General features: G+C 50.3%; 1 protein-coding gene across 4 annotated transcripts in view; it reads right to left on the bottom strand.

Annotated features, from left to right (window-relative positions):
- Positions 1–12736, bottom strand: part of AGTPBP1 (ATP/GTP binding carboxypeptidase 1) — a 2604148-nt gene that overhangs the window by 407826 nt on the left and 2183586 nt on the right. For all 4 annotated transcript variants that reach the window (XM_069625853.1, XM_069625856.1, XM_069625854.1 and 1 more), the window contains one exon: positions 2–133. In XM_069625853.1, the coding sequence (XP_069481954.1) occupies positions 2–133 (132 nt within the window). The remainder of the gene's footprint in view (position 1; positions 134–12736) is intronic.

The raw sequence follows: 12736 nt of genomic DNA, 5'->3' as shown, positions 1-12736 counted from the left end.
CCCTATACCCCAGGTCTTCTACTAGCTCACTCGAAGAAGCACTAACATTGGTCTGCCACACAGTCTCTTTGATGCTGCACCCATACATAAACACATTCTTCTTGCGAGAATGACCATGGTAATCACAGTAAACCTACAAAATAATAAATATAAATGATCAATTGCAGATTTAAGCCAATGTTCCAAGCAAGCTATTAGATGCTCTATCCTGCTGTCCCATTCGACCCTGCTTTATTTTAACCAGAATTTGCCAGATGGGTATCTTTTGTCCCCCGTTGTACTCCAAACTGGGTCTCTACTTCACCACCTCCACCAATAAGTATGGTGCCGCCAAGGAAATAAACCTCCTTCAGTTATGAAAGAACCCTCTTTATTTTTGTCATTTGGGAAAAGCTTGTTTGCACTGAGAGCACCTTTTGCTCAGCAAATTATTTTTCCCCCATAGAATTGCATCCTCATAGCCCATCAGCACCCCAGGCATACAGGCAACAGGGGTTAGTGGCAAAAAAACACCTCTGTGGTGGGACCATGCCGGCTAGTATGGACACTGAAGCCATCGGTACCACACCTTTCACATACATGTGGGTGGCATTTTGTTACAAACCGGTACATCTGCCCACCTAGTGATTAGTGCCTCATTCCAGTCCCAGATGCAGCATAATAAACAAATGTGACAAGGTGATAATGGCAGGAGACAGTCACAGGGCACTTGGGCTTGCCAGTGGCCTTTCAATTACTATTTTAGAGATAGGGTCTTCCCTTATCAACCGTGGGGATAATTCCAGCTCTCTCCTGTCCCCAAGTAGAACCAGGGTAACAAGAAGGCAGTACCTTTAAGGGAATCGAGGGGCAGGGCATGTCTTGAAGCCTGCAGATATGGCATGGTCAACTCCCCTTGTGCAGGGGCAGAAATCACCCTTAAATAATCAAAGAAAGGAACATGAGCCTAGAATCTGTGAGGCAGTCAGCCAGCCAGGCCCCATGCAGAACTGGAAACCATCATCAGGGTACAGACCTACCATCCAACATCCAAACCATCCACCTAATGAGGAAGAAGTAGCTAGGGACTCCAATATGGCATACATAGTTCCTAAGACTGTAATCCAGCAGTCACTGAAGACTCACCCAGGCCAATGAACACTACCACCCAAGCCTCCTATATCAAGTCAGCATACCCAAATCCTCTTACTCATAAAAGAGGATGGAAGGAGGAGCCAAAGACTTCCATAAACCCAGACTCTCAGTTAGTCTGTGTGGGAGCTAGGAGGAAGGGCAGCGGCTAGAGCAGGAGCATGAATGGGTTTGGAGGGAGCATGAGAAAAAAGTAAAGACTGAGCTGGAAGGTGCCCGTAGAAGGAGACAGGAGAAGCACAGATGGGAAGATGGCCCTGGTGGAAAGGGAGGAGACTAAGGGGGTGGAGATTATATAGGAAAAGCTGGGAGAGGCGTCAACAGAATTTAAGGAGGGGGGCGCTGTGTCGGGAAGTTGGTTGGAGATATATAAAAGAGGAGACTGAGGCTTGTTGTTGTTGGAGGACGGCGAAGAATTTAAGGAGAAGGTAGAACAATTTCAGGAAGTGAGAGAATATAAGGAGGGAGTTGACATAGTTCAGGAAATCTGCAGGTTGTTGGATTAAGCTGGCAAATTTAAGAAGGGGAATGAGGCAAAGCCGGAGGATATTGAGGACTTGGTGGAAGGAGTAGGAGTTTTGTTAGAGGAGTTGGTTGGAGGAGAGATACAGAGGAATATGGAGGAGGTGCTAGGTAGAGAGTTGAAGGTAGTGGAGGAGAGTCAGAAGGAAGTTATAGAAAGAGAGACATAGGGAATGGAGGAAGAGAGTACTCTGGAGGAGGTTGGAGAAGATGTTGAGGAGGTTGTGTGTGGTGGAGAGTTGTCGGTAAAGACTGAAATCATTAAAGTGATCCAGTATAGGCAGGAGGAGGGTTAGGCTCAGGGGAGCAAAGGGGACAGAGGCTGACAAGGAAGAGAGGGTGGGCCAAGACAGTGTTCAAGGAAAAAGGGAGAACTGAAGAGGGAGAAGTGATTAGAGAAATAAATAAGGAGGCAGTCAGGGGTGGGAGGCACATGAGGGACAAAGAGGAGTCCATTAAAAGATATCAGAAAGAGGCAGTTGTAGAGTGGAAGGAGGCTTTTGGGAAAGCCAAGTACCGAGACCGCATAAGGCGGTACAAGAGGGTCTTGCTGACCTGAAGCAGGCATTAGAGAGGGTAGGAGCAACTTGGGAACCCCGGTAGGGAGGCCAGTATCCCCAGGTGACAGCCGAGCCTGAGCCAGCCCCCCACCACCCACCACAATATACTGCAACAAACGCTCTCTTCAATCAGCACAAAAAGAAGGGTTTTGACTTTCCGCAACTAGAGTTCAGGATTCCCTTCAAACCTGCACTAGGAAGATTAAAGGAGAGACCACTACACAGCTGTAACCCGAATGCCGAGAAAGAGACAGAATTGGGAAGTGACCCCAGGAGAAGACAGCTGAAGAATCTTTAGAGACTTTTTAGTTACATCCATCTATCCCATTGTTATTTTGGTCCCAAAACATACACACTGTGTGTAGGTCAGCCTTGTCTGCTGGCCCCAATGGCAGCCCAAAAAAGCGGTTTCACATAACAATGAATTATTACTTAAAGGTAGATTTGGCATTACAAATAATGCATGAAGTTTCAAATACATTCACAATGAATTCAGTGCAGTACTTTAAACAATTCCATGTGTGTTCCCTGCATGCAACTTTATGCCAACACACCGATTGCTGACAGCACACAAACTGCAAGGACAACACAAATGTGCCCACTCGTCCCCTGCGCCTTCTCACATGTGGGGGCCAACCCAGCAGGCCACTGGTTCTAGCCACACGCCTTCCCTCACCCCCCGTAACTCCTGGTTTTCCGATGGGTCCATACACTCCTGGAGCTGAGCCCCATCCTCCCACTACCTCCGCCCCCATCCCTCTCGCAACCTAACCCGGGCTACTCCTTACCACCTCAACATGCTGCTGCTGCACAGTGGCCTGTCCACATTCTGCCCACTTTCACCGAATGATAATCGCGACAGGTCACGCTTGGGAAGGCAGTCTTTAGGGGAAAAAAATGTCAATGATAGTGGGCATAATGCTTTTAACATCCTATTGTAAACTAAACATCCTACACTGACCAGGGTCAAGTACTTCATCCTGTCAAACGGTGATGGGGACCTCTCTCAATCTCGGTCAGGAGACCAACCATAGGGCTTCCCAGAGCCAGACCTACCCCAGAGGTGGGAAGTGGGAGGGCTCCAGTCTCGGTCCCTTCTATCTGTGCCCCCATTAATATGTTGTGTAACACTGACTCTTGCTCCACACTGGTTGCGCTCCATGCTCACAAGTCGTCTTTCTCTTTTTCCACAGTACTGCACATACCATTATGCATTGTGGTGGAGACCTGAACTGGGAGCGCACTGGAGAGAGCAAGCAGAGTTTTGGATGTTCCAAATAAGTGGGACACAAACTCCAGAAATGACCTTGATTTCAGTGGGCCGCCATTTCCAAACACCTGCGGATGAAAAGCGGCGGGGCTAAAGACATGCTATGTGTGCTTTAATGACTGTAACCCAGCACCTGGGGGGAAAGAAAGAGTGGCCCAGAGAACAAGCTAAAAGGGAAAGCCAATGGCAAGGATAGGGGGGAGGATAAAAAAAGAGCTCTGCGACCAGTACAGTGTGGGTTACTCAGGTGAGAAGGAGGAGCAAAAGGGCATGTCGAGGAAGGACAATGCAGTGGAGCTTGGAGGAAAACTGTTAAGTCAACCAGGGTGAGGTATTAGTTGGTAAGAGACAGTTGTACTTGGGTGTGAGTATGTGTACGGTGAGTGTGATTAAGGGGTAATACAGTAATAAAATTGCGGCAAAAATGTCACCTGTGCAAAAAATTGTGGCACAAATGCCGTGGTTTGACTCGGTAAAGGTGTACACGGTTATACCATTTAAGGGGAGCAGAGTTTGAGGGGATGTGCCCTGCTCCCCTTAAATGGTATAATGGGTCTGGGGATTGCGGGGGCAATCCTTTACATGGATTGCGGCGGCAAAACCACAGCCTTTTTTACCACGATTTTTTGAGTAAACAGCCATTTTTGCAGCGATTTTAACACATGGAACCGATTAAGGGTAGAGTGCTGGGAGTGGTTGAGAAGGGAGACAGGGTGAAAGGAAGGTGACTGTGGGAGAAACTGTGGGTGGAGTGGCAGGTGAGTATAGACGAGCATAGTAGAAGTAGAGTGGACAGAATAGTGAGTATTGGTAGGGAGAATGTAGTCGAGGTGGGAGAATCTAGTAGAGGGATGGGAGTGTAGCAGAGGAAGGAGAATAAAGTGGAGGAGAGTATAGTGGGAGTAATAGAGGATAAGATCTGAGTGTGGAGGTAGTCAGTAGAAACAGAAAGGGGAATATCGAAGGGGCAGACGAGGGAGTGTGAGGGAGATCGAAGTATTAGCAGGGAGAAGAGGAGTAACGGAAAGGATATAAGGAGAAGCTTGGGAGAGGAGTGCAAGGGTGTGAGGGGTAAGTGGTGCCTGAGCACCTAACCCAGTTGTAAAAATCATTGGTAGAGCTGTAGGACTTCTGCACAAGATCCACCTAAAAGATAGAGAAGATGCTTGCCTTTAAGCCATCGCAATCAGTAGTTAAGATCTTAGGTAGTGGGGGTTACCAATCTCTAGGGCCAAATTGGAATCCAGGGACACCTGGACTGAGGAGAGAAAATCCCATGGGAGACGAGAGAGAGGGACAGCCCTTAGTGAGCCCCTTTGCAGAAATTCTAATATAAACCTTTGAACATTTTCCAAGAGTGTGTCTGTTCTGGAGGCCATATGTGGCATTAAAGATTTTGTTGAATATGTTTTTTTGGTTGCAAGACTTGTAAATTGTAAAAGAATATATTATTTTACTTAAACTGAGGTGTCAACTAACGTACCTACTGGCCAAATATAATTTGAACGACACACTTTTCATTTACAAGTCATGTGTAAAGGGTCCTATTTATTAAAGACAAATTAGTTTCATTAAATAAGTCAGATCTCATCATTAGATATGCTTAATATAGTTTAAAGTGAAAAACATGTGCTCTAATTTGGTGTCGGTAAAGACTGGAGTGGGGTGTCTGTACTTCTGTCCACTATACAGTTGGGGTAGAAGCACAGAGCACCCCAACCAAGGATCTAAATGGGTAACGTTGGACGAGCAGCCATGCTGAGATCTCAGGAGGTGATGCAGGCTGGTTCTTAAGTACGGTGAATCCCCAAGTCCCCACAAAAGAATGTCCACACACTTATGTGATAACACAGTCTTTTACTACCATCAAATTTTAGAGAATTAAGGTTCAAGTAAATATACACGTCAATAAATAACACACGTTGTACTCAGGCAACACTATCCTAATAATGGCAACAATATATATACTCTACGTGGTACCACACTATACTTAGATTCATTAACCCCTTAACTGCTGAGGGTTTTCACTCCCACTGCTGGACCCTTTTTTGGACATGTCGCATTCAATCCCTGGTAGCTTTTTTGTTACAAGTGATATCCTGGCCAAATTTGCACCCTTTTATTCTCACAGGTAGCCAGTCATAACGCCACCAACGATTAGTCGTTTGCTGTAGGGGTGTGTGAGAAAGTAACAAAAAAGTGATCACATTTTGTGTTTTTTCAGAAAATGCCAATAAAATCCCTGTGGATTTTTTTCTTCTAAGAGCTAGGAACAAATGGCTTGCAGGCGCAGTCGCTGGGTGCCCCGGCAGAGTCACCATCCGTCCCCGTAGGGAAAAGCTGTAACGCGGCACGGCTCAAGGACGGTCGGGGGTGCCGCTCCCAGTCTTGGGCGCTTGTCTCCCTCCGATATGGGTTGACCGTCCACAAGTCCAGCTGTGGACCAAGGAAGCCTCAGCAGGGTCCCCATCACTTCTGGAGGGAAAAGCTGTAACTCAGTCCAGCCAGAGCTCGAGGACGGCTGGAGTTAATGTCCCTGGCCTTGGGCGCCTGTCTCCCATCCCCAATTCCAGAGGCGGTCCCAGGGTCCCCGGCAGGATCCCCATACCTAAGTGGAGGGAAAAGCTGTAACGCAGCCCAGACAGAGGTCCAGGACGGCCGGGGGTGCTGCCCCTGGCCTTGGGCGCCTGTCTCCCATGTGGGTCGACCATCCACAAGTCCAGCACCGGTCCCAGAGTGCCCCGGCAGGGGCCTCACCTCTCCCCGGAGGGAAACATTGTAACGCAGCCCAGCCAGAGCTCTACGACAGCAGGGGGTGCTGCTCCCAGCCTTGGGCATCTGTCTTCAATGTGGGTCGACCATCCACAAGTCCAGAAGCTGCCCCAGGTTGCCCTGGCAGCGTCCCCATCCCTCCCTGGAGGGAAAAGCTGCAACACAGCCCAGCCAGAGGTCCAGGACAGCCGGGGGTGCTGCCCCTGGCCTTGGGAACCTGCCTCCCATGTGACTGGGGTTAGGACAAAATGTCTGAATAGAATTTACTGACCTTACAAAAAGACATAAAATACATACCACCAAAAGTTTGAACTACCAAAAGTTCAAGGTTTTTGTGGTATGTGTTTCGGTGGGTCAGCAAATTGAAAAAAAAAAAGCCGGGGGCTGCGGGGGTGTCCGCTGCAACACCCCGCTCACTATACTACTACCTACATACACCCCCAGAATGGGGGTGTATGTAGGTACGGTTTTGTATTGGATGTTCACATGGGAAATGTATGAACATTTGTGGTGCGTACATTTCCCATGCGAACATTTCCGTCACAGATTTTTCCGCCGCAAACAAATCACGCAGATCCTGTGAGTCAACCGTCCACAATTCCAGCAGCGGTCCCAGGGTGTCCAGCAGGATCCCCAGCCCTCCCCAGAGGGAAAAGCTGTAACGCGCCACAGCCAAAGCTCAAGGAGGGACAGAGTGCTGCTCCCGGCCTTGGGCGCCTGTCTCCAATGTGTGTCGACCGCCCACAAGTCCAGCCGCAGTCCCAGAGAGCTACAGCAGGGTCCCCATCACTGCCCCAAGGGAAAATCTGTAATGCGCCCTGCCAGAGCTCCAGGATGGCTGGAGGTGCTGCCTCCAGCCTTGGGCGCATGTCTCCCATTTGACTCGAAAGTCCCCAAGTCCAGCAGCAGTCATGGGGCGACCCAGCAGTGTCCCCATCCCTCCCTGGAGGGAAAAGCTGCAACGTGGCACCAGCAGAGCTTCAGGACAGCCGGGAGTGCTGCCCTGGCCGCCTGTCCCCAATGTGAGTCGACCATCCACAAGTCCAGCCGTGGTCCCAGGGAGCCCTGGCAGGATCCCCATCACTCCCCAAAGGGAAAAGCTATAACGTAGCACAGCCAGAGCTCTTGGAGGGCTGTGGGTGATGTCCCCAGCCTTGGCCGCCTGTCTCCAATGTGGGTTGACTGTCCACAAGCCCAGCGGCAGTAACGGGGAGTCCGGCAAGGTCCCCATCCCTCGGTCATGGGAAAAACTGTAACGCAGCCCAGCCAGAGCTCTAGGGCAGCTGGGGGTGCTTCCCCGGCCGTAGCCATCTGCCTGGCACATGGGTAGACCGCCCCGATCGGCCCTGCAGCGGTCATCGGATAACCTGGCAGGGTCCTCGCCCCTCCCCGAAAGGAAAAGCTGTAATGCGGCATTGCCAGAGCTCCAAGACAGCCGAGGGTACTGCCCCCGGCCTTGGGCGCCTGTCTTGCATGTGGGCTGCGCATCTCCAGACCCAGTTGTAGTCCCAGGGGACCCCGGCAGGGTCCCAATCCCTCCCTGTAGGGAAAGGCTGTAACGCGGCATGACCAGAGAATCAGGACTGCCGAGGGTACGTACTGGCCCCTGCCTTCGGCCACGGTCTGCCATGTCGGTTGTCTATCCTCAGGCCCAGCCACATTCCCAGGGAGCCCCGGCAGGGTCCCCATCCCTACCCAGAGGGAAAAGCCAGAATTCTAGGACGACCAGGGGTGCTGTCCACGGCCTTGGGCGTCTGCCTCGCACATGGATCTACCACCGCCAAGCCCAGCGACGGTCATGGTACTTCCTGGCAAGGTTTCCATCCCTCCCCGGGTTAAAGGATGTAACGTTTCATGACCAGAGTTCCAGGACGGTTGGGGATGCTTCTGTTGGGCTTGGGCACCTGATTCCCATGTGGTTCGACTGTCCCAAAGCCCAGCAGTGGTCCCATGGAGCCTGGCAGGGTCCCCATCCCTCCGCAGAGGGAAAAGCTCTAACGCAGCCCACCCAGAGCATTAGGACGTCTGCATTTCACATGGGTCGACCCGCACCCCAGCCCAGCGGCGGTCCCATGTAGCCACTGCAAGGCCCCCATATCTCCCGGAGGGAAAAGCTCTAACGTGGCCTGGCTAGAGATCCAGGACGGGTGGGGGTACTGCAACAAGCAACGCATGAAAGAGCCCTGCAACCCCAAAATCTTTTCCCTGGTGGCTTAGTGCTCCTTACAGATTCGGCAAAATGGGATCAGCCCCTCAATTTTGCCCCCCGCAGGGAAGCAGAAAGGATCGTCCCCTCCATGAGGGGGGATTCCTGAGGGGGCTAGCACTACACTACATATGTTGAGTTTAATGTTGTCTTGCCTTCCTTGTGGGCAAATCGGTGCAAAACTGCACCAATTTCCCCCCAAAAAAGGCAAAACAAAATGATGCCATCTGGTTGGCTTTTTTTGGGGGTGGGGGGCTGAATAGTCTGAGAGGGGCCACCACCCCCAAAATCAATTCCCAGATGGTTTAGTGATATTTTCTGCTTCCCAGGTGTGGCAAAATGGGGCCCGACCCTCACGTTTGCCCCTCCAGGGAAGCATAAAGGATCTCCGCTCCCTTGGGGGGGGGGATCACCGGGGGGGCTGGCCCACAGGCATAGGGCCAGCCCCCTGATGCCCCCAAGTGTGCTTCACCTTCGAGTGTTCAATGTTATTTTGCCCTCCATGGGGGCAAATGGGTGTAAGAGCAGCCATTTGCCCCATTGAAGGCAATAAAACATGGTGCCACCTGGATTTGCCTTTTTAGGGTGGGGAGCTATTTGCCCTGGTGGGGCTCCCACCCCCAAAATCAATTCCCTGGTGGGCAATCGTCGACCCGCCCAAATCGGGCAGTAAATGCCCAAGCAGCAATGAAAAACGTGTCTCCTATATTTACATGCTAATGCCTTTCGGTCTCATCATGTAAATATAATTTCCTGATGACGTCAGCGGCACGTAGCTTGCGCCGACATCATCATGGCCACCCCCCCGACCCTAGGCATGGAAGGGGAAGTCCTCCCCTTCATTGCCTGGGGGTCGGGAGGATCGGCGCTGCCACAGGAGGGTGATCCGCCCCCCCAAAGGTAAGCACTGCTGAGGACAAGATATCTCTTCATCCGCACTGGCAACTGAGTGTGTAGGACGAGATATCTGGTCCTCCGCAGTTAAGGGGTTTAAAAGGCACCAACTGCTGAATGTTTTTAAAAAGCACGAGAATTGCTAAGCAAGGTGCAACTTCATAGATCAATGTAGAAAGGCTGGTTAGTTTAGGAACATTGGCAGTAAACTTTCTCGAGACTTAAATAGTGATACTGTGTGAGGATTCCCCCACCTCGGCAACCTGAAAGGAAAAAGTTAGGTTGCACTTTATCTTGTATATGGCGCACAGTCCAAATAAGTTAAATAATGCTCTGTTTTCTTCTACAGGTCCGACCACACGAAGATACCTGAGATGCCACAGGAGAATAGGATTCAAGACGAATCTGGGACCCTTGGATGATTCCCGAGGCTGGAAGATGCTCTTCCTCGTCACAGTAACTTTGGTGCCTTGGCAGGAAAAGTGGTGGAATTTCTTAGCTTTACTCGATGGGACCCCTCGAGGATGAACCCCCTTTGGAAGCAGGAGTCGGTGGGATGTTGAGGTCAAGAGAAAAGAAGGGACCAAGCAGTGTTGAAAAAGCAGTACTTTCAGTCTTCACAGTGGCCGCCATTGCCGGGTTGTTACTCTGGCTGTGAATGACCCACGAAGGTGAAACTTGCTCTGCACTGTGACAAGGCATGGCTGAAGACGATAAGACACTTGGGGTCCTTGGATGCTTTTAGGTGACGACCGGTGCAGTGGAAGAAGTAGCTGTCGGGTTTCAGAACTTTGCAGTTAACAGACTTTCAGTTCTTCAGTGCTGCAGCCGCAGCCGGGACCTATGGATGGCTTCTGCCAACATAGACTAGACCACTGGACTGGACTGAGGGCCCTAACCAAGGCTGGACCCTCGGTACATCGTCTTAAGATTTTGGTGGCGGGAAACACACTGGCGTACCCTCCGCTGCACACAGCGACACTGGAACTTCTACAGCAAAAAAAGTGGTCAGATGTCATGTCAGGTATGTCCCTTGAAGGATTCTTCAATCAAACTGAACTTTCACAGCTCCGGGTGTCAGGCAGCACTATGACATGGCACCCACACTTCTGGGCGATATGCAGCAATCTGGCTTCCAGCGGTCAGGAACACTCATCCGGACCCTGGGTGACATAACTTGACTTCTTCGGATGAAGATGTCCAGGTACTCCTCTTTTGGACTCATGAAGACCTCTTCTGCGGATGGCAGGCACACAGGCCTGGCTTCCAGGGTATTTCAGAAGAAGAGCAGCAGGTGCACAATGAAAGAGGTTGCTTATCCAAGACTTCTCTTGATTCCGTCCTTTGGTCAGCTCAGCAGTCTTTGGATTCCTTGAAGAAATGCAGCTGCAGACTCCTTCCTCAGACTGGAACCAGGATTAAATCTTAAGGTTTCAGCTTCAGAACAGACTGGGGAGTGATGGGTCCCTAGTTAGACAAATTTGTTCGCCATTCACTCAGGCTGAGCCAGGTTGAGTCAGCCAATCATACACAAGTGCTTTCATGCAGGCAGGCAACCAATCAGGCTCACAGAAATGCCGGTATTTCACTCAAAACCAGACACCCATAACACAGAATGTTGAATGGAGCAAGCACCCAGCCTTTCAGAGCGACTCTGCATTCACTCCAATTTCAGAAGTGGTAGGACAAGGACTAGGAGGCCCTGTCCCTCCAAAAGGCATTTCCAACAACACAGTGTCATTTCCTCTTTATGTATTTTTGGTTATAGTTTTTCTCCCTGTGTGAGAAAGGGTATGCCCAGACGTGTATTTCTTGCTCACTGTGCCATAGGGAACCAAGCTGCACCTCACTGATGAGGCCCAACAAGGCCAAAAAACATGTCTGGGGTTGCTTGCGTTTCCGGGCAGAGGGGACCTGGCTTAGCAGATCGGCCTTCTGGTACTTGTAGTTTTTCTCATATGGGGCTTGACCAGAGTCTCTCGAGTTAGCACCCAAGTGGTGCCGCTTTCCCTCTGCAGCTGGTCTCCCCTTCACACTTTTAACAGTTCATTCAAAGTTCATTAGCTTTGGTTTTAAACTTGACACTTGATTCTCACTCATCACAAGCCGGTTCTTATTGGTTCTCCTCTCGACTCACTGGTTGTGATAAACCGCTTGGCTGTTGGCTTCTTTGGAGTGAAGGCTGGTACTACGTGGGTGGGAGTTTCCCTCGCTCCTGACTATCGTCATAGGCTTGCCCGTGTACTGTTGACATCTGCTGCAGGACACTTGTGCTATTGTTCACGGTTTAAGGCTCTCTTTGACGAAGGTTCCACGGGCCTGGGACGAAGAGGGCAAGGTCACTCGATTCCCAATGCCTTTCTCCTTCATTTGAACTGCTGCGTGGTAGCCGTCTCGTTGCGCTGTCTACTGTATTCGCCTTGCTGGTACTGCACTCTCCCGCTCCACCTTTCATCCCTACAGGGAAAAGGAAGGGACGTCAGGTGTGTGTGATTTGAGTCAATTGCCTGACTTTGCCTGACCCTCGGGTTGGGACGTGTCGGATACACAGGTTTAACATTACAAGTCTGTTGTCTGTCACAATGTGAGGACCTGTTCAGGGTGGAAAAGGAGGGTGGTAAAGGTCTTGAGTGTCCTACGGGGTAGGATGGAAAAATGGTATTGTCAGATTGTCTTATAGGATATGATGGGGAAGGTTTGCGAAACGGACGACAATGACCAGGATGTAAAACAGAACATAGGGGATTGTGGGAATGGTAGTATTCTGTTCTAGTAGATTGGGATTTCAGAAATGATAATCAGAAGGACGTGAAGGAGAATGATGGTGAGCATTTGGATAGGGCACAGGAAAGTTTGAGAAGTTGCCCACTGAGAAAGATTGTTTCTGAATTCCAACGGGGTGTGTAATAGATCCTGCAGAGGTGAGGAGATGGTGGATTCTCAAAAGGGAAACTTATCGAGTGAAAGGGAGGTTGATTTACTGCAGCCTACAAAGGCCTTAGGGACCTCGTCCTCCTCGTCCCTCTCTCCGGTATAGTACTGCGTCTCACCTGGGGTATTTCCCAGTGTACAACCCCGGGCTCCTCTATCCAGGTGATACTCCCCCACTGGTCCACCCCCAGGAACTGGATCCAACAGCGATGGCCACGTCCTGACAACCTGAATAAGGGATTCCTGAGGTCTTACTGGGAGAATACCCTCAGGTTTCACACAGCAGTATGTGATCCATATAAAGTCATGCCTGTCCAAAGAGGCATTTGCTGCTTTCTCTAACCTTAACTGTGTGCCCTTACTATTTTGTATTTATGTATAGTTATTAAACTTTTACACAAGAGTAAGACCAATAACAATTTAGACACAATTTAGACACATATTTCACAT

This window comes from Ambystoma mexicanum, chromosome 6p, assembly GCF_040938575.1.
Source record: "Ambystoma mexicanum isolate Mex_15411 chromosome 6p, UKY_AmexF1_1, whole genome shotgun sequence".
In the NCBI taxonomy this organism is placed as follows: domain Eukaryota; kingdom Metazoa; phylum Chordata; class Amphibia; order Caudata; family Ambystomatidae; genus Ambystoma; species Ambystoma mexicanum.
Note: the sequence above shows the minus strand (reverse complement) of the source record. Positions and strands in the feature narration are given on the sequence as shown.